Source organism: Poecilia formosa, unplaced genomic scaffold, assembly GCF_000485575.1.
Source record: "Poecilia formosa unplaced genomic scaffold, Poecilia_formosa-5.1.2 Scaffold34, whole genome shotgun sequence".
Classification (NCBI taxonomy): Eukaryota; Metazoa; Chordata; class Actinopteri; order Cyprinodontiformes; family Poeciliidae; genus Poecilia; species Poecilia formosa.
In genome coordinates this window covers 142,350-161,090 of record NW_006799973.1, presented here as the reverse complement: position 1 = coordinate 161,090, position 18,741 = coordinate 142,350, and the positions used below count along the sequence as shown (strand labels likewise).

General features: G+C 39.7%; 1 protein-coding gene across 1 annotated transcript in view; it reads right to left on the bottom strand.

Moving 5' to 3' along the window:
- Positions 1-1,134: 1,134 nt before the first annotated feature.
- LOC103136624 (potassium/sodium hyperpolarization-activated cyclic nucleotide-gated channel 2) overlaps positions 1,135-18,741 on the bottom strand; it is a 20,280-nt gene continuing 2,673 nt past the window's right edge. Inside the window, exons 2-9 of the mRNA XM_007549952.2 lie at positions 12,350-12,556; positions 11,877-12,090; positions 11,559-11,720; positions 8,746-8,964; positions 6,592-6,738; positions 6,266-6,506; positions 6,022-6,186; positions 1,135-5,633 (exon numbers count right to left, since the gene is read on the bottom strand). Of these exons, the coding sequence (XP_007550014.1) occupies positions 3,406-5,633; positions 6,022-6,186; positions 6,266-6,506; positions 6,592-6,738; positions 8,746-8,964; positions 11,559-11,720; positions 11,877-12,090; positions 12,350-12,556 (3,583 nt within the window). The 3' untranslated portion in view covers positions 1,135-3,405. The remainder of the gene's footprint in view (positions 5,634-6,021; positions 6,187-6,265; positions 6,507-6,591; positions 6,739-8,745; positions 8,965-11,558; positions 11,721-11,876; positions 12,091-12,349; positions 12,557-18,741) is intronic.

Below are 18,741 nucleotides of genomic sequence, written 5' to 3'. Positions count from 1 at the left end.
TCCTCAGCAACACCCTGAAAACTACTCACTGTATTGATCATGTGTCAAAACAGCTGCTTATGTATGGATGCTGATTTACAGGATTATCATTAAACACTGCCGGTCCATTCCTTTTCACACATGTAAAAAGCAAAAACTAATTTAACACCTGGAAATGTTGGCTGTATCCTGACAGGATTAATTAGGGTTGTGGGGACGGCATGAGAGCAAATATGTGTAGTATGAGCTGAATGGTGCTTACAACTATAAATTTCCTCAAAGTGGACTTTTAGAGCTTTTTAGAGTTTTGAGTTTCTCCTTCTCTGACTTCCTGTAGCAGACACCTGCGCTACAGTGGAAGTGATAGCTTGTAAATTAGCAGGAAGAACAGTGTTACAGTTGTTTTCACCTCTGCTTATGGTAATTTGTGTTCTTTGCAGGTGCTTTCACACTTTAGCCTGAGTGAAGAACGCACTCTGCAAGTTTATTAAGTAGGCTGCTTTTTTTAAAAAATAGATTTATCTGAAGTTAAACTCTTTTAGCCATCTAAGCTTCATCAAAAACAACCTTTTTAAAAATACTTAAATATCCAAGAATGACACGTTAATCTGAAACAAGATCAAACAACTAAACACTTTTCTGCAACAAATATAGCAACTCTGGCTGCAGTTTGCAATTTTAAAGAATGTTGATCAATCAGAGCAATTGTTTTATTAAGATTTAAAATAAAGAAAAACAAGAGTCAACTGCTATCTGGAGGTTGATGTTGCATTTGGAACGGCGGCGTCGTTGAAGTGTAAAGACATATTAAAAGAAAGTGACTTAAACATAACAAGCTTAATGTTTTTGAGTGGAAACCATAAACTTTAGAAAATTTGATTAAAAAGGAAAACCTCCAAATCTGTTATACAGCTGACAAAAAACGAGGACATGTATGTAAAATTTAGCAAATTGAAACATTTCAGCTGAAACATTCCAATGCATAAAGCAGCTTTTAAAATACTTATCCTTTTCCGAACTCATGACATTTTACAATACGTGTTCATTGTTTCATGTTTTGTCCTTTTTGATTTGTTTGTGGTGAAAAAACCAAATGTTTAGTTTGAAAATCTAAACGGCTCTAAGCTTGGGAATGAGAATTCAGGGGAACCCAAGTTGATACTAAATCTGTTTTATTCTTACATCCAGATGTACACCAGCAGCAACTTCTCCTCATCATCATTACACACATTACCATCATCCTTAGAGCCACACTCAACATGTTCATTTGGCAGCATCGTTTGCTACTTTTTCTTTTCAAAAGCTAAAGCTGTGATAAATAAAAATAAAACATTTGGTCCTTAAATATATATACATATATAGTCTAGGCAACATGGTATCAAGGGTCAAGATTGAAATGTCTTGTTGCTACCCACAGAAAACATCAAACATCACTGGAAACGGTGCTGAAACAGTGTCACACGGCGACATAAGGAGGACGCCGCCAACTGAAGACGAGGCCGACGGCAGTGGCGAGCAAAGTGTTGGGCAAACCAAGAGAAAGAGGGAGAGGGAGTTTGCGAGCGTCAAAGGAACTGTTAGCAACCAGAGCTGTAAAATCAGATGAAAGGCAGCGAGACAGACAGAAGATGAAAGACAAAGGGGCCGACGGTGAGGAAGCGCACAACAGACCCACACTACAGGAAGCCGGGTGGAACAAAATCATCTGAGCCTCGGTGCACAGCAGAGCAGCGTTGCGTCGCGCACATAGAAAAAAAGCACAGTTTTACAGAAGCTGTCAGCGTGAACATGTAGGTTTTTAGGATTTCGTATTGTTCAAAAACTAAACACCACACACACCAGGGACAACAAAACTACCAGTGTACTGCTCCTAATTATTCAAATTCATATGAGCATCAAGTTTACAGTGAGTTTCAGTATAGTTTTTTTTTTTTCATTCCGATGAGAAAATATTACATTTTGGTGAAGAATGGGAAGCGAGAGGGAGTTGGAGCTGGAAACCAAGGAGTGTCTGCTGCTCTATCACAGTGACCTTTCACCCCAACAGCAATAAAATGATCATTTTCTCACATTTACAGTCACTGCAAAGAAGATTTCTTGTTACCAATGAGTGGAACTGTTAATAAATATTGCTGTAAATAACCCTGCTGAGTTGGCATGGGCCGGTTTGAGATTTTAATGGAAAATTTGTGTTAAAATACCACTTTTAAAAAAATTAAATATGCCCTCCATGATCCAATTGCTTTCATTTAAATAAATAAGGTAACATAAAAATAATAACAAAACAATACAAGATACTGATTTATAACATAGATTTTTATAACATTTACTTGGCAGTATATTTATTTTGAAACGCCAAAGTAAAATTCTATAATAAAAACAGTTTAATTTATTGTTAGTTGCTAAGTAAATGTAATTGCTCTTCATTTATTTATTTTTCTCTGTAGAGAAACATATAGTTCATTCTCCCCTTTTGCTATTTAGGTTTACGGTTATTTTCATTCAAACAAGAATTTTATTTTTGATAGGGAACATGACAAAAGATTAAAAGAGTATAATTATTTAAAAAGACAACATTTCTGTCTTTATTTTCATTTTATCAAAAAAAAGGCATATTGAAAATTATTCAACCCTTTGTCAATAACGAATGGAAAAGCCTGAATAGGTATGGCAGCCATCAGATATTTCTTGTAACTGCTGACCAACTTTCTACACATTTCCACTGGTTTCTGATAAAAGCAAACGGGTATTTTAAATCTAAGTCTGCCAGAGGTATAAATAATTGTGGTCTGATTGATTAATCAAGCTATTTGTTCAAATAGGACATGGAGTTGATTATCATGTAGCATACCAACTATTGTTGTTAAACAGTTACCTCAATAAGACTGATAGGTGGCACCTCTTTCATTTTTAAGCAACAGGATTTGTCTTTCTTGGTAAAAAAAAAAAAAGATGCAGCAGCTTTCAGCCAGCTGTTCAGCAGCAACAGCTGGACAAGGGATAAAATATTTTTTTAAGAAGTGCCTGATTAAAACCTCAGGGTACTCTGACCTGCCCATGCCTACCCCCATCCACTCCGTAAATACAGTGCAACGTATTTCCACTTCCGCTTACCTGCTTGCTCCAACAGTCACTAACACAGACACGAATTTATACATTTGGATGTTCAGTAGACGCTCCTCTTAGCGAGTAAGACCCACTGGTTGCTCCCATGAAGTCCTTCCCAATCGATGGCTTTGCTGAAAGTCCCATGAAGACCTGATATTCTAAGTCAACCACATCCTAGAGTAAATTCAACATGTATGAACTGTTCATGTGAGATCATGGGCTACCTGGTGGCAAGTTTGACTCAAGTCTGCACATCCATGGCTCTGGTATTTAGCACTGGTTGCAGCACAAAAAGTCAATGAAATATTTTTCCTCCTCTTACATGTTAGCAGGCAGTTTGTGCCTTAGTCCCTCCGAGTCTGTTCTGGTGACTGCCAGCTGAGGGTCTTTCTTCCCCCCTTTTGGCGAGGTGGGTGTGTGTGCTGTCTGGTTGGCTGCAGCGGTGGAAGCTTGTTGATGAGAGGCTGTGGTGGTGGAGGAATTGGTAGAAATGGAGGAAGGGTTTGAGGAGCTTTGGCTGGGACATGAAGTTGCTGAGGATGATGTCGTTGAAGGGCTTTGTTTGGAGCCTGAAGTAGGACTATGAGAAAGGACAGGAGAGGTTTGCTTCACAGGATGAACTGAGAAAGTGACTTTTGTTGGAGAGTTTGTAATAAGAGGTGTTGAGGCTGGGGCTGATGACTGAATGGGGTTGAGAGGGGAAGTCTGCTTTGGGGTCTTGCTTGAGGCAGAAACCCTGGGTGAGCCAGAGACGGAGGGCTGGAGGCAAGGTGTGGGGCTCTGAGACTTACTAAAGGAGGGCCCAGAAGGAGACGGGGACGATGTAGGAGGAAGTGTCTGAGTAGGAGTAGAAGGTCGGGTGCGGGTTGTCTGAGTGGGAGTGGGTATTGGTGACACAGTCGGGGTCAAGGTAGGGCTGTGGCCAGACAGCGGAGAGGCAGAAGGAGGTGTGTTGGATGCTTTGGCTCTGGGGCTCTGGGGATGTGGTGGAGAAGAGGAGAGCACAGAGGATGGGGGAGATGAAGTTGTAAGTGATGATCTGGGCCCGTAAGGTTGAGCCAGAGGAACTGGGGTAGAAACAGCTGAGGGAGGAGGTGTGGAGGATGGAGAGGGAGAGGAAGAGCGGGGAGACGGTGTAGGAACCGGTTTGGGTCGGGGTGTGGACAACGGACTTGCTGAGGGTGGGGAGGAGCAGCAGGACAATGTCGAAGGAATCGGCTTTGGTCGAGGTGTTTGGGTAAGAATAGGTGTCGGAGAAGAAGGAGTAGGTGACGGGGTGACAGAGGAGAGAGAGGTCTGCTTTGGAGGGGAAGAAGATGGCAAGAAAGGTGTAGAGGGGATGTGTGCAGCTGTGGGCACAGAGGCTGTGTTTGCAGGGATTGCCTGTGGCACAGCCGGCTGAATAGGACCTGCGGCCTGTACTTGGGCATTCAATGGTATGTTTGTCACCAGCTGTAGTGTAGGGTTATTGGTCAACATGCCTGCACTGCTACCTCTTGCCAGCTGTCCTGCCAGGAAAGGAGCCGCCAACAAATTCCCTCCAGAGGCCTTCCGATGGAGAGGAGGATGAGGTTGCACAGCGGCCCAGGAGCGGTGAGGAAGAGTGGGCTGCGAAGCTGACAGGAGCCTTGCCTCTTGGGTTAGCCTCCCCAGTGCTGGCAGACCCTGACAACTGCTCACCCCATGACGTAGAAGAGCCTCTTTGGCACCCTGCTGACAGCTGATTCCATCCAATGGGCCACTGGAGGATGCAGGTGGGTTGGTGGGTGGTACCTTGTGTAGTGGTGAGCCTGGAACTCCTGCCGGTGGTGTTACAAGTGCCCCAGCTCCAACTGAGGGGTGATCAGCCTGAAAACGGGGACCATAGATAACCGTCCGTCCTTGCTGAACAGAAGTTGGTCCAGAAGAAGCTGAAGTGGGTGGTGTTTTGGCAACTGGAGGTGATGTTACCCCACCTGGAGGACCCATAGTTGAGGGTGAGAGTGGAAATCCTCTTGGGGAGAAACCACTCATTCCTCCCATTGCCATCATCCCAATAAGAGAGCTCACTGAAGGGCGAAGGGGCTGCAGCACAGGAGCGCGGGGAGGAGAAAGAGGAAAAGTGGATGAGGGTGAAGGAGAAATCATAGGAGACGGCAAGAAGAAACCGGCTCCAAGAGCATGCTGCTGCAGCTGCTGGAGCTGCTGCTGTTGCTGCTGCTGCTGGTGCATAAGAGCGATGGCTACATTACTGGTTGCAGCAGCTGTCTGCAGGGGAGCATGGACAAGCGGTGCCCAGATGACAGGGCGGGGACGAGGGGACACCGTGCCACTTCCTCCAATTATCCCGCTCCTTCCTGCGGCAGCAGCTGCGATGGTGTCCTGCATGGCTGGCATGCTGTCATGCTTCACAATCTGCTGCACCAGCATGCTGTCGCAGGAGCCCAGACCACTTGCTGCAAGGCCAGCTCCAGAACCGCCTCCACCACGGCCTCCGCCACGACCCATACTCCCGCCGAGAGAACCACCCTGGGACGACTTTCGCAGGAGCATAGAGTTCTTCCTACCTGTAGAGGAGTAAAACCACCAAATTTACTGATCTGTCTCATTTTCTACGACCTTAACCGTGGTTAAGCACCTTAACTGTGCTAAAAACACAAACTGTTTTTAGCATTTCTTTTGCCTCTGAAGGCTCTGAAGACTTTTGTGCTCTATATAATTGCTATTTTTCACAGGTGAAATAGGTGTTATTGAAATTAACCAGGGTATAAACCACTCTAATAGAGAGATCCAAGGTGAACAAGCTAATTTGCTTTTGTCTTCAATGATCCTTCTTTTTAACCCATTTGATGACAATCATGAAAGAGCCTGGTAAATTCAAGAACACAGATTGATAATTGCATTATTTAGAAGGGTGAAAAGAGAGAAATAGCAACCAGAAAAATCAGAAATTACCAATGCGGTCCAAACGGTCAACAGCGACCGTTTCAAAGGCTCGTCGCATCATTGGGTGTTCCTCCAGAACCTCGTTAAAGCTGTCCACACTGAGAGAGTACAAGCGACAGTATGTGTCTGCGCGGACGCTGGCTGTTCTTCGTCCACGAGTAAGCAAGCAGATCTCTAAAGAAGAAAGGAATGCAAGTGAATTCATAAAACAGCTAAAACAAGCATTTATTTTGTACGAAAACAAAGTCCTCACCCCCAAAGTAGGACCCATCACTCAGTTTGGTTTCCTTGTTGCCTCTGGTCAGTACGCTGACCCGTCCATGCTGGATGAAGTACATCTTACGACCAACGGTTCCTTCACGGATGATGAAGTCAGCTGGCTGAAACACCTCAAATCGGAGCTTGGTCAGCACTGCGGTCACAAAGTTGGGATCGGCGTTGGCAAACAGCGGCATGTTTGCCACCAGGCTCCTGCAGTTGAAGCTCACAATATCCTAAAAGAAAATAAGAAGAGATTGAAAGTCAACACCATGCGCTGGAGGCAGGAACAAACCAAGTGGGCGTTCATGAATTCATCACCTCTTTCAGTGGCTCACTGAGCTCTCCCAGAATGTTCTCCTCATCGAACATTTTACCCTGGAAGCGATGCTCGTAATACTCGTGGATCTTCTGCCGCAGATCGGCAGGAAGCTTGTGGAAGGACATGTACTGCTCCACCTGCTTGTACTGCAGTTACAAAAGAAAAACATTCACTTCGAGAGGTCATTTTCGCAGGAAAGCAACTGCTTATTGAGTGAAATTAGCTGCTTTATGGAGCTCCACAAAACTAAACAACTAATCATAAAATCCCTGATTAATTTCATGACAAACCACCACACCTTGAGACTGTGGTTTAGTTGAAGTTTAAAGGGGAAACCATAGTGATGTAGATGAATCTGGAGGGTCTAATAAGTGGAAGCTAAAAATAATAAATTCACAGTAAGTCTTTGTTTCTGTAAGCCGATGAGGCCAAACTGGGACTCTCAAACCAAAACAGGAGGCTGTGTAGGAAAGAGCAAATGTACTGAACTTATTCGCAGACTGACTAAATTTTGAAATAACAAACCAAATCACATTTGATACATTTTTACTCCATTTTATATGAGCTAAGTGCAAACAAACTGTCACTGCATTGAGTTGAATAAAAACAAAAATGGTTATGAGAGGAGTTCGGTTACTGGGTAATATTTCTTATTGTGTATTTTGGCCTGTTAAAAATTACTTTTAGGTGCGTTCAGTTATAGAGAAATTATATCAACAAACTTTGTTGCTGAAATGCTATAACCTTAAAGAAATTAAATTGTGTGTTGGGGTATAAGCCTGACTGCATAGAAAGGCTGTTTGATGTGTTTAAATATGTGATAAAGTTAAAGGCCCCCAAAGCTAACAGATTAACCATCTGAATGTGACATTAAGTCTGTCACGATAAACTTTGCTGGCTGATAAATTGTACCAGAAATTATTGTGATAAACGATAATTTTGTTGTTTTGAGATCATATTTGAATAATATAGTGGTAATAGCATAATAATAATGCAAGAACACATTCTCAATCTCAAATATCAGTAAACTTTCATTTAGCAATGGAACTGGAAGAGATTTTAAATATCCAAGATAAATAAACAAAACAACAAATAAAATGAATTTTGAAGCCTTTGTAAACAAAATTGTTTTTCAAAAAGGGGCGAGTCGAGACCAAAGCACCAAACTGAAGACTTTTATCATCTAGTTTTTGGTAGAAAGACAGAAAACAGAGATAAACGATAAATCATCCCAATGGAAATTATTGAGTTTGTTTTAATTTATCATGCGATTAATTGATTTATTATGACAATTAAACAGTTAAACCTGAGCTTTTTGCTAAAACTTCCATTAACTAAGTGGAGGAATTAACTTGTAAGCCAATAGCTAGAATTTTAAACATCATTGCTGTTGCAGGTGAGATGAAAAGATGCAAAAAGCAAGCATAGAAAAAGTCAAATGCTTTGACTTTTTCTACTAAGCAACATAAGATTTTCTAGATTCAAAAAGCATATCTGAATTTAACAATAATAAAGCTCCTCTTGCTTTTCAATCAAGCAAATGAAAGCCACCAGTGTTACCTCTCTGTTGTGAGATGCTGATCAGTCTAAACCTGTGACTTTAAATAAGACATGACTAACTGTGGAAATTAGATGTAAGTAAGTAAATTCTAAATTTACTTAGTTTCCATTCACAAATTTTAGAATAATTAACATAAAAAACTATATATTCCCATAAATTATGGGCTTCAAATATTCCCAGAGGCATAATAAACTACATGAACATTCAGCATTTTACAAAATCATTAAAGATTAAAGAGAAGTGCTAAAAAATGAGTTTGTGTAATAAGATTTTACACTCAATCTTTTATCAGTGAATGTTTTTTTCTTACAGACAGGAAACAGCAGAGCAGCCACTAAAATAATGTTTAAATAATTAAAATTTTGAAAAAAAAAAGTAGACTTATATTCAAATTTAAATATGTCAATTGCTTCCTGAAATAAAAATGAGCAAAATACAACATCCTGTTTGCCATGATTATGCCACACATGATGGCCTAAAAATGTAACTCCGGGTCAGTTGCAGAGAAGCAAATTGAGCAGATCGTGCCAAATATATCTCATAAATATTTAAACAGGTGTGTAGCAGCAGATGGATGACAGTCATGTTTCACCTTTTCCTGATACTGTCGCCGAGACGAGTCCAGCGACTGTATGAGGGCGGTGGCGTGGCCGATGAACATGGCGTAGCAGGTGGCGCCGACGATCATACTGAGCATGGTGAGCCACACATCAGTCATCCCCTCGGGAGCCTGGGCGCCATACCCGATACACAACATGTGGCTCATGGCTTTGAACAGAGCGTAGGAGTACTGGACACCCCATGTGTCGTTCTGAGAGAAAGGAGGGGACACAAACGCAATGAGTTCATTATTTTAAGGCAGGGGTGTCAAACTCTTTTTCGTTTTGAGCCAAATCCAGATCCTGGATGCTCTTAAAGGGCCAATTTTGCCAGGATTTATTGATGCAACCTGTTCACAAACTGTTAAAATATCAATGAATCCTTTAGATTAAATATTATTGAACATCTTTTCAGTCCCTCCAGGATTTTGTGATTTTTTTTTTTGTTTGTTTTTTTTGCAATAAAAATCAAAGTGTTTGCCGTATTAATTTGGAAATATTTGTGATGGTAAATGCAACTTTTATTACTCCTTGTATAGATCATGGGCTATAATCTGACATCAGTTAAGGCTGAGGCAGCTGTTTAGTACAAGTAAGAAAGTTTTTGACAATCTTTGAAAAGAAACTGCACTAAACTCTAGATTGTTAGCACAAGTTGTTGATTTTGTGTAAATTTTCACGATAATTCTCAAGAAACCGTAGGGACTCATTGATATAATTTGGCAGCAAACAGATAAAAGCTGCATTGATGCATTTTGTCTTTAGTCTAGAATCTAGAGGGCCACATAAGAAGCTAAGGCGGGCCGGATTTGGCCCACGGGCCTCGAGTTTGACACCTGTGGTTTAAGGAATTAGTGCTAGGAAGCATTCTCAATTTTGTCAAAATACAGATGAATCTTGCCTCTTTTAACCTCAGAAAGCCTGGATTAGACCATAACAGCAAAACGCAAACAAAGCACCGATCCTTTCTCAGATTACCAAAGATTGGAAATGAACAAAAAAAAAAGAAAAGGAGGAAAGAGTTGCTTCTACGTGTGTAAGTGTGTGTGTGCACCTCCTGTTTGAGTCCAATTATAAAGTGACGCTAATGGTCCAGAGGATGTGGGAACTTTCTCTGGGGAGAATCCGAACATCAGCCTGCTTAGCAACCTTTACTCATGGCAACCGCTGAGACGTGAGTCAGCTGTTCATACAATTACAGATCGACTGCAGCAAGCCTGTGGGTTTCCGTTGTTTGCATGCACCGACACATCAACCTGATGTCTGCTGAAATTTTTAATTAAACAGTCCTTCGTTTTTCTTTTTTTTTCTCTACCTAATGATTATAGTCAATCTTATTCCAGCAGGATGCGCTGCTGCATGAGCCAATTAACGAAGATAAAGAGGAAACTGTATCACATCTGATAAACAGCTTCACTGTGTACACATCAGCTCCTCTGCCTTCATCTGAAACAAATATTGTGCACAAACATGCTCAGAAAAAGTGCAAATGGAAATGCATTCAAATTGGACTTTTAATCATTTTTGTCACATTGCAGCTGCAACAAACTTAATTTCTTTTATTGGGATTATGTGTGCTAGAGCAACACAAAATAGAGCAAAAAAGAGAAGTGGAAATTAAGGGACACCCGGTTCTCCACATTTTTACAAATAAAACTCTGAAAGTGCGACATCTGGTTCTTCTAAATAAATCTATTGCAACTCCTTGTCTTCAGAGAGTTACAGTACATGTTTAAACTTAGTTTAAATTTAGCAAAGAGATTTATTAGAGAACATCAGTGAACCAACAGCGTCATGGAGAACAACACAGGTCAGAGAGAAAAATGTAGCAATGTTTATGCCAGGTTGAGGTAATTACACAGTGTCCTCGTGTCTTTTAATATCTCGCAGACCTCAGTTCAGGGCACAGCTGCAAACTTTCCGAGACGCGGTCATTCACCTAGGCTGACAGGCCTGGCAAAGAGACGATAATCAGAGCAGCAGCCAAGAGGCTCATAGCAGCTCTGGAGAAGATCCAGAAATCCACAACCCTGATAGGATAATCTGTGGACTGGATAATTATTAGATGTGCATTCCACAAATCTGGATTATAGGGAAGAGTGCCAAGACATAAGCCATTATTTTTAAAAAAGAAAACATAATGTGTCATGTTTGTAGTTGGGGATTCAGCCACAAATGGAAAGAGGAGAAATAAGGCAAGATGGCAAAAAAAAAGTTTTACCATTTGTTCCAGACAAATGGTGAAACTCTACACCGTAAAAAACTATCACTGGAACTTCAACTTAAGTTAAATCTTCATTTTTAAAACATGTATACATCAGAGAAAAAAAATAGAATAAAACAAAAAATCAACATAATTATAATAGATATAAAAACAATACTTTCAAATCCAGTTACAAATAGTAGGAAGAAACCAAAGCTTAGTAAGTCCAAATATGTCTGACCTAATAAATTTACACATCTTTTCTCCATGTCACAAGTTCTAGTCTTTCAAAATTATATCCTTACAATTAATTCATCATTATGCAATCAACGCCATGTTTACATCCATACAGCTCTGATTCTTCTGTAGCAGAACAACCCTGAACATGCCAGACCCTCCATGTATTATTGTTCTTTTAATTCACAAGCATCCACTGTTTCATGTTATTTTGTCACCTAAAATAGCACAAAAATAAATCGGAGCTTTTGGTTTTAAGTTCAGACACTTGAGTGTTTCATTAAGCTCAACTTGGACTTTCTATGCTGTTTATCATGAAATGAACGAGTTAAATCTTTAAAAAACTGGACCCGGGTGGAGACTCACCACCATCAGGTTCTTGGAAACCCAGCAGTCAGAAGGGAAATCCTGCAGCATGGGGACCAGAAACTGGAGACAGCCGTCCCAGTGGCACAGAAGCAGCATCATACCGATCAGGTTTACAATCCTCACCATGGCACTAGCAAGGTCATAGGTCATGTGGAAGATCTGTGGAAGAATAGGGTGAATTAACAGCTTGGACTCTATTTTGCATCTTTTTTTATGAAATTATTTCCAGCATTTAACCTGAGTTTACAAAAAACCAACAACACGCCATAATTGTCAAAGGAAGCGTCCTCTTCGTCCACGGCGTCCGCCACTCACCTCCTCCCACTGGTGGATGTAACGGATGAGCCTGGACAGGCGTAGCAGACGAAGCAGGCTGAGGATTTTGGTGAAGCGGACTATCCGCAGGGCCCGAGCCGTCCTGTAGACCTCCGAGTCCAGACTGTCCACCATCAGGAAGATGTAGTCCACGGGGATGGACGACACAAAGTCCACGAGGAACCAGGTCTTCAGGTACTTCTGGCGGATTGCCCTGAGGTGGATAAAGATGGAGGAGAAGAGGCAGGCCTCATCTGGCTGGGCGGGTTTGTGGAAGTGAGTCTGGTGTTTGCTGGACTCAGTATTCATCAGCAGTACACTGGAACTTGAACAAAGTCCGGCTGAACCTCTTTTCCCCTCATGCATACAAATATGTCCGAACCGTTATCTCCTACTGGTAGCCAAGGAAACAGGTCGGATCTACCGATATTCTAAAAATAAAGAAAAATACACACCCATATGCTCAAACTGACCTTGGGTCAAGGAGGATCTCAGTGCTGTCTTCCTTCATGATGCCGGTCCTGAAGTTCAGAACCAGGTCAACCATGAAGAGAGTGTCAGAAACCACGTTGAAGATGATCCATGAAGGGGTGTTCTCGTCCCGAAAGAACGTGATGCCCACCGGCAGGATGATCAGGTTCCCCATCATCAGCAGCAACATCAGCAGGTCCCAGTAAAACCTGGAGGCAGAAAACCACAAACCTCCATTTTCCTTAAAGTTCAAAGATGCATCATCAACTCAGACGTAAAGATGAAGAAGAAGAAAGCTTTTTTTCTGAAGCAGTGAATGATCACTGATTGTTATCATCCAACAATTTGCATGATGGTGAAAATGTCTTCAGTCATCCCTGGTGAATTTATAGATGGGAATTTTGGTAATATTTGCTGGTCTGGGAATGATTTTGTTGTAGTTGATGGTTAAAAATTGTAAGAGTTGCTAAGTGTTGTGGTTGTAACTACAGCAGAAACCAGATAAAAACACAGAAAACCTTTAATATCACTGTCTGATATTAAATCAGGCTAAACTTTCCCCAGTCAGTCTGGTTTACTGTAATGGGTTCTTCCTCTCTGACTGGCCAGTCAGCCCAGGTTTCTCCTGGGCTGATTTTAATTTAGCTTCAGTTTAAATGTCATCAGACTGCAGGATAAATACAAAATGATATTTTTGTATTTGAAAGATTACAGAAAGCCTGAAAAATGACCTATCATTGATAGTTTTTATTGTAACTTCGTAGTATATTATGCTGTAATTTTGCCTTTTTTGTACTTTATATTATTCTTATTTTTATATATATTGTAATACTTTTATCTTAGTCTGAATCTACATGCTTGGATTTCCTGTCAATTTGCTGCTGTTGCACTTGAATTTCCCCATTTGGGACAATAAAAGGTATTTTAATCTATCATATTCTCTGTTATTCCAACTTTGAATTGTTGGAATAACAACAATTATTGTTGTTATTGCAACAATAATTACAAAAGTAATACAAAAGTATTACATTTGTAATACTTTTGTAAAAGTATTACAAAAGTATTGTAATACTTTTATCTTAGTCTGAATCTACATGCTTGGATTTCCTGTCAATTTGCTGCTGTTGCACCTGAATTTCCCCATTTGGGACAATAAAAGGTATTTTAATCTATCATATTCTCTGTTATTCCAACTTTGAATTATTATTTTTTTTAATTGTCAAAGTAAAACATACAGAAAGAAGGTCTCGATCAAACCTTGCTATATATTGCATTTAATTACAGTCCAGATTAGGCATTTTTATATTCTAGAAACTAGAACATAAATATTCTAGTTTCTAGAATAGTTAGAATTTTTTTCAGAAGTAAAAGATGTATAAAATAGATGTGTTGATAAAATTGGAGTGACATTGCACCCTGTCACACAAATGCCTGTGTGTAAAATCCAAACACAATAGTTCTGCTCCATTAAATCTGTTTAACATGCACAACATATTTTCCAGCTGTGTCAAGTCACTCTGTTTCCACTGCTGCTTTTTGTAAGGATAATGTGCTCTGACAGCACAGTCAAACAGCAGTAAGATTTTGTCCAAATGGTGTCTGCACTGAGTATTTCAGTCAATGGATTATTATAAGAATACAAATGACATTTGTATAGATTTGCTCTTTTGTAACCAACAGGAACACAGATATTTTAGTAACACCTCTGCTTTTCCTACAATCACATGTCAAAAGGACTGATATTACAGACTGATCTTATATTGTCCAGTAAGAAAAAAACACACACCACACAATCTTAAAAGTTCCTAACACATTTATCTACAATAACATATCATCTCATAAATTACATAAGCAATGCATAAAAGTTCCTCTTCATTAATAAAATACTCAAATTTTTATTTAACTTACATGTAAAGCTCTGGAAAAAAAAATAGGAGACCACTTAAACTTATCAGTTGTTCTGATTTTACTGTTTATAGTTATATGTTTGAGTAAAATTAACATTGTTTTTTTGTTCTATGAACTATTGACAACATGTCTCCAAATTTACAAGCAAAAATTGTGTATTTATTTGCAGAAAATGAGAAATGGTCAAAATAACGAAGACGATGCAGTGCTTTCAGACCTCAAATAATGCAAAGAAAACAAGTTAATATTCATTTAGAAACAACAATACTGATGTTTTAACTTAGGAAGAGTTCAGAAATTAATATTTGGTGGAATAGCCAGGAGGTTTTCAATGGGGTTCTGAGCAGTGGACTCTTAATTTTTCCATATGTTCAGAGATTTAATACATTTAAAGTTGTTGGTAATATTCAAATGGGGCATTCAGAGTGATAGATCTTTGATCATTTTTGTCTGGATCATCCAGAATCCTGCTGTAGATTTTTTTCTTTCTTCAGCTCAGGCTTCAGGGTTTCTACAGGATTCTGGTTTGTGGACTGGCAGTAATTCCTTGTCCAACATATAAACAACATCATGAGCACCACCATTCCTTTCAGTATTTTTATTTGTGCCACATCAAGACCTATAAATCTAGAAGTGCACTCAAATATGGTGGTTCCTTAAAAAATGGCGGTATAAACAAAACAGAGACAAGAATACCAAGAACTGACGTGAAACATAGAGGAGAAATATTCTCCTAACTGGACAAACTCCTTTTAGTGAGACAGGATCTGAGCCAAGACAACACACTCTAGTCATGATTTATTATGTAACGTAGAATGGTCACAAGTTAGAGGTTTAAAAAGGTCATTAAAACTCTCAAAATAGCTATTTTAGTGCTGTGGTGAGATTTATAAGTCTTGGAAAACACAGATGGATTTCTTCAAAACAACTGTTTCCTAAAGGGATAATCTTTCCCTGCTGAATAAATTTGTTCAAAATAAAGCTTTAGACAGAGCTTATGCTCCTGTAATAAAAGGGGAGTCAATAAATGTAGAGTTTTACAGTGATGAATAAGGAGTCCCTGCGCACACATTATAAATCAATCTTTTCATCTTTACGAACAAAAGAGATCCTTAACTGAATCGGGAAAAGAGAGAGGAATGAAATGAGAGGAAAAATAACCTTGGGAGGTCTCATCAGTCTGCATTTCATGCTTGAGAACATTTCTCAGTGACGTATTTAAGCTCTCTGATATAAATTCAGCAAATAAATCACGCCATTCGGATGTCAAAAGTGATTAAAGTATGAAAGAAGAGTCGATCCAATCATCTGGAGACAGTCCTTGTCATTTCCCCGTCTCCCTTTCTTCTAATCCCTTCATCCATCACTTTGACGAACTTCTCAAACGCCGTTTCGTTCCTCGCTGAGAAAACGCGCTGGAGCTCTGCACTCGATTGATATTGAGCCTTAATTCAGTCAAATAATGACCTCATGGCGCGAGGCTACCACCAATACTGATGAAGATTAAGTTTGCGTGAGTCATTTTTCTGCTTCTGCTCGCGCTCCCCGTTCAGAGTTTGTCATTTATACTGACAGATGCATCGCTTCGTAATCACTGGCGATAAACACGGGGATTATTCACAGCAACGCAAACAAGGCTTCCTGCAGCAAAGACGGAGCGGTATTCCCGACCTCAAGCTCACACCTCGTTAACTTTGATTAGAGCTCAATAAATCTGTGAATCACGTACTGGTTGTTCATGTCGGCGCTATTTATAGACGAATAACATCCTGCGTGTTTCCAGGAATAGAGCTCGGTCAAAATATGTCCTTTTACGTTTTAAGCCAAACGACGGGTTAGATGAAAAACACTCATGAAAAACACTCGTGGAGATTTTCTGCTGTAGCTTTGCAACAAACATTAAAGAGATTCAGCTGCACTACTTTTGTGATCAGTTATTTATTTATTTTTTTAAGAAAATTAACAGCAAAAATTACTGTTTTTATTTATTGCTTTTTTTGTTAATAACAACAAAAAACTAGAAACATTTTGATCAAAAACAGTGCATGCATGTTACATTATATGTCTCGTGGTTTGTGTAAAGAAATGTGAAGAAAAAATGACTGAATGATTGATGGATGGATGTATGGACAATAAGCTGAATAAATTAAATTTACATGCTTGGCTTATTTCATTGTTGTTTTTCCAATGGAGAATTCAGAAACATTATTTATTAGCTCACATATAAAGAACAGATTAATTTTAAATATTTTTATTACCTATGAATCAAGCACCTTGCAGCTGCAAATCTAACACGTTTCTTTTCATTGGGGAAAGTTCAATAACCCAGGTTTTAATTACAAATCTCTGTTCAGTCATAGAGTCTGGAAGAAGGATGTTTACTTTGCTTACTGTAAAATCCCTGTTTTCTTGTGTTTGAGCTGCCTGTTCTACTTTTATTAATAGGATTTATGTTTGTTTTTTAAAACAACGTTTGAAGAATTGTTGCATTTAAATGAAGGTTTGATCATACTATCCCTAGATAGTCAATTAAAGATTCTGTGTGCATATATATTTAGTAACTTGGGAAATTTCTTCTGGTCTGCTTCAGCTTTTTGCATCCTGTAAAAAAACATTTTCCAACTTAATTGAAATATAAACATGATAGGTAAATTATTTGTACCTACCATTGTTTCAAAACAAAACCTTATAGATGATATTTCTGACCTCATTTCATGGGTCACGTCCTTGATTCAAGCAAGCATACCTGCATGTGTCTGTACTCGTCGTGTTCGCTTGAATTCCACACAAATAGGAATTGCAAATGCAATCAAAGATGGTGTCTGCCGCCTCATCAGCATTCCCTCTCTGAATACGAACAGCTGCTGGACGACCGCTGACCTGCATCTATACCTGCTCAGCTGATGTCAAACTGAACACTAATTTTTTTACTGTAATTGAGGCCAAGTGTCTCCTGAGGAACCTGTGATTGTCTCCCTGCTTGCATCTGTCCACCACCATCCATCATCTTTATAAAAGCTGTGCACAGACGTAGATTAATTGTCATTCACTTAATATATTCTTGTAAGTGAAGGAGGAGTAGCTTGTCTCTTTATGTAGGAAGAGGGGAGCTTATCAGCACACTCAGTAATGATACCCCTACATGCACACACATTCCTACACATATCCTGACAGACGCTTTCGCACGAGGATGATTCAAATGAGGTTGTTTTAGCTGTAATTTACTTCCTCTTTTCTGCCACTTGGCCATGCATAATTCTTCAGGTGTCGCTCCAGACCACACATACTTACAAAGTTGTATGAGTGAATAATGCATAATGCATGCTCAGTCTGCATAATTCACAGTAAGTATAACGCAGAAATCCTAAATTGTCCTCTTGCGACAACACTATCAGCATCTCCGCACCTCCCCTGTCATCCTTCTGCTCACCTCCTCATCAGCCTCGCTCATCGTTTCACCTGCGACGACGCCCATCCCTCACAGCTCTGGGGCGATCATCGCATTGACAGACAATATACACAAAAAAATTACACAGTCTGTGTGTGCCTAATGACTCAAAGTGGGCCAGGAGCCTTGGGGATCAAGTCATCCATTGTTGCTGCAGTGTGTCTGGAGATTCAGAAAGCTGTCAGTCCCTCCAACGTCCACCTGCACAGTTCTAGAGAGTATAGTGAGAAATGCTCCTAAACGAGCCTGGATTAACTCCCCCAGTGAATATCTACCTTTATATGACAGGATAGAATAAAAAACATATATATGACACAAGTTATTGTTTGATTTAGGAAAATGCATTTGAAAAGAACCAATAAAATTTAGTCAGATTTAAAACGAAGTCTCACTTGCGTGAGACCAGAAATATGTCATATAGCAACTGGTTGCTAAGCATCTCAGGAGCAGGACTCCTCCCCAAACACAACCAAAGACACCATCCTCACCAAAGGGGGCGCTCTCCCAGTAGTACTTACTACTGGGAACTCCCAAGTACAAATAGAAAGTACCACAAGCAACACTGAGTTAAAAGAAAATGTATTTTTGGAAGTTGTCTATGTTTTTTTTTAACAGGATTAGGATTATTTTTTGCACCGCTGAACCAAAAATGACGTCCATTTTTCTCAATCAGGTCAGGTTTTTTATTCTAATTTGATTTAGAGAAAATTACATTTTGTGACATTATTGGTTCATTTCTGTTTATATTTCTCATCCAAAGATGATTTTAGAAGAAGAAAAAATGTTTTCTAACAGAGTGTATTAATTAAATATCACAAGCTTGGATTTCTGTAAATTGAATAATAAACACCGATAAGGGTAAGTAGATGTAAACTGAATATTACGTCTTTATCTCCTTAAAAATCACCTTAATTTGTCGCTACGCTACAAATCAGACACAAGTTTCAGCATCATTAGCCATTTGTAACTGCAGAAAGATGCCATGTGGAGGTGGAGATGGGTAATCGTGGGTGCTTATTTTCATAAACTTGTTGTATA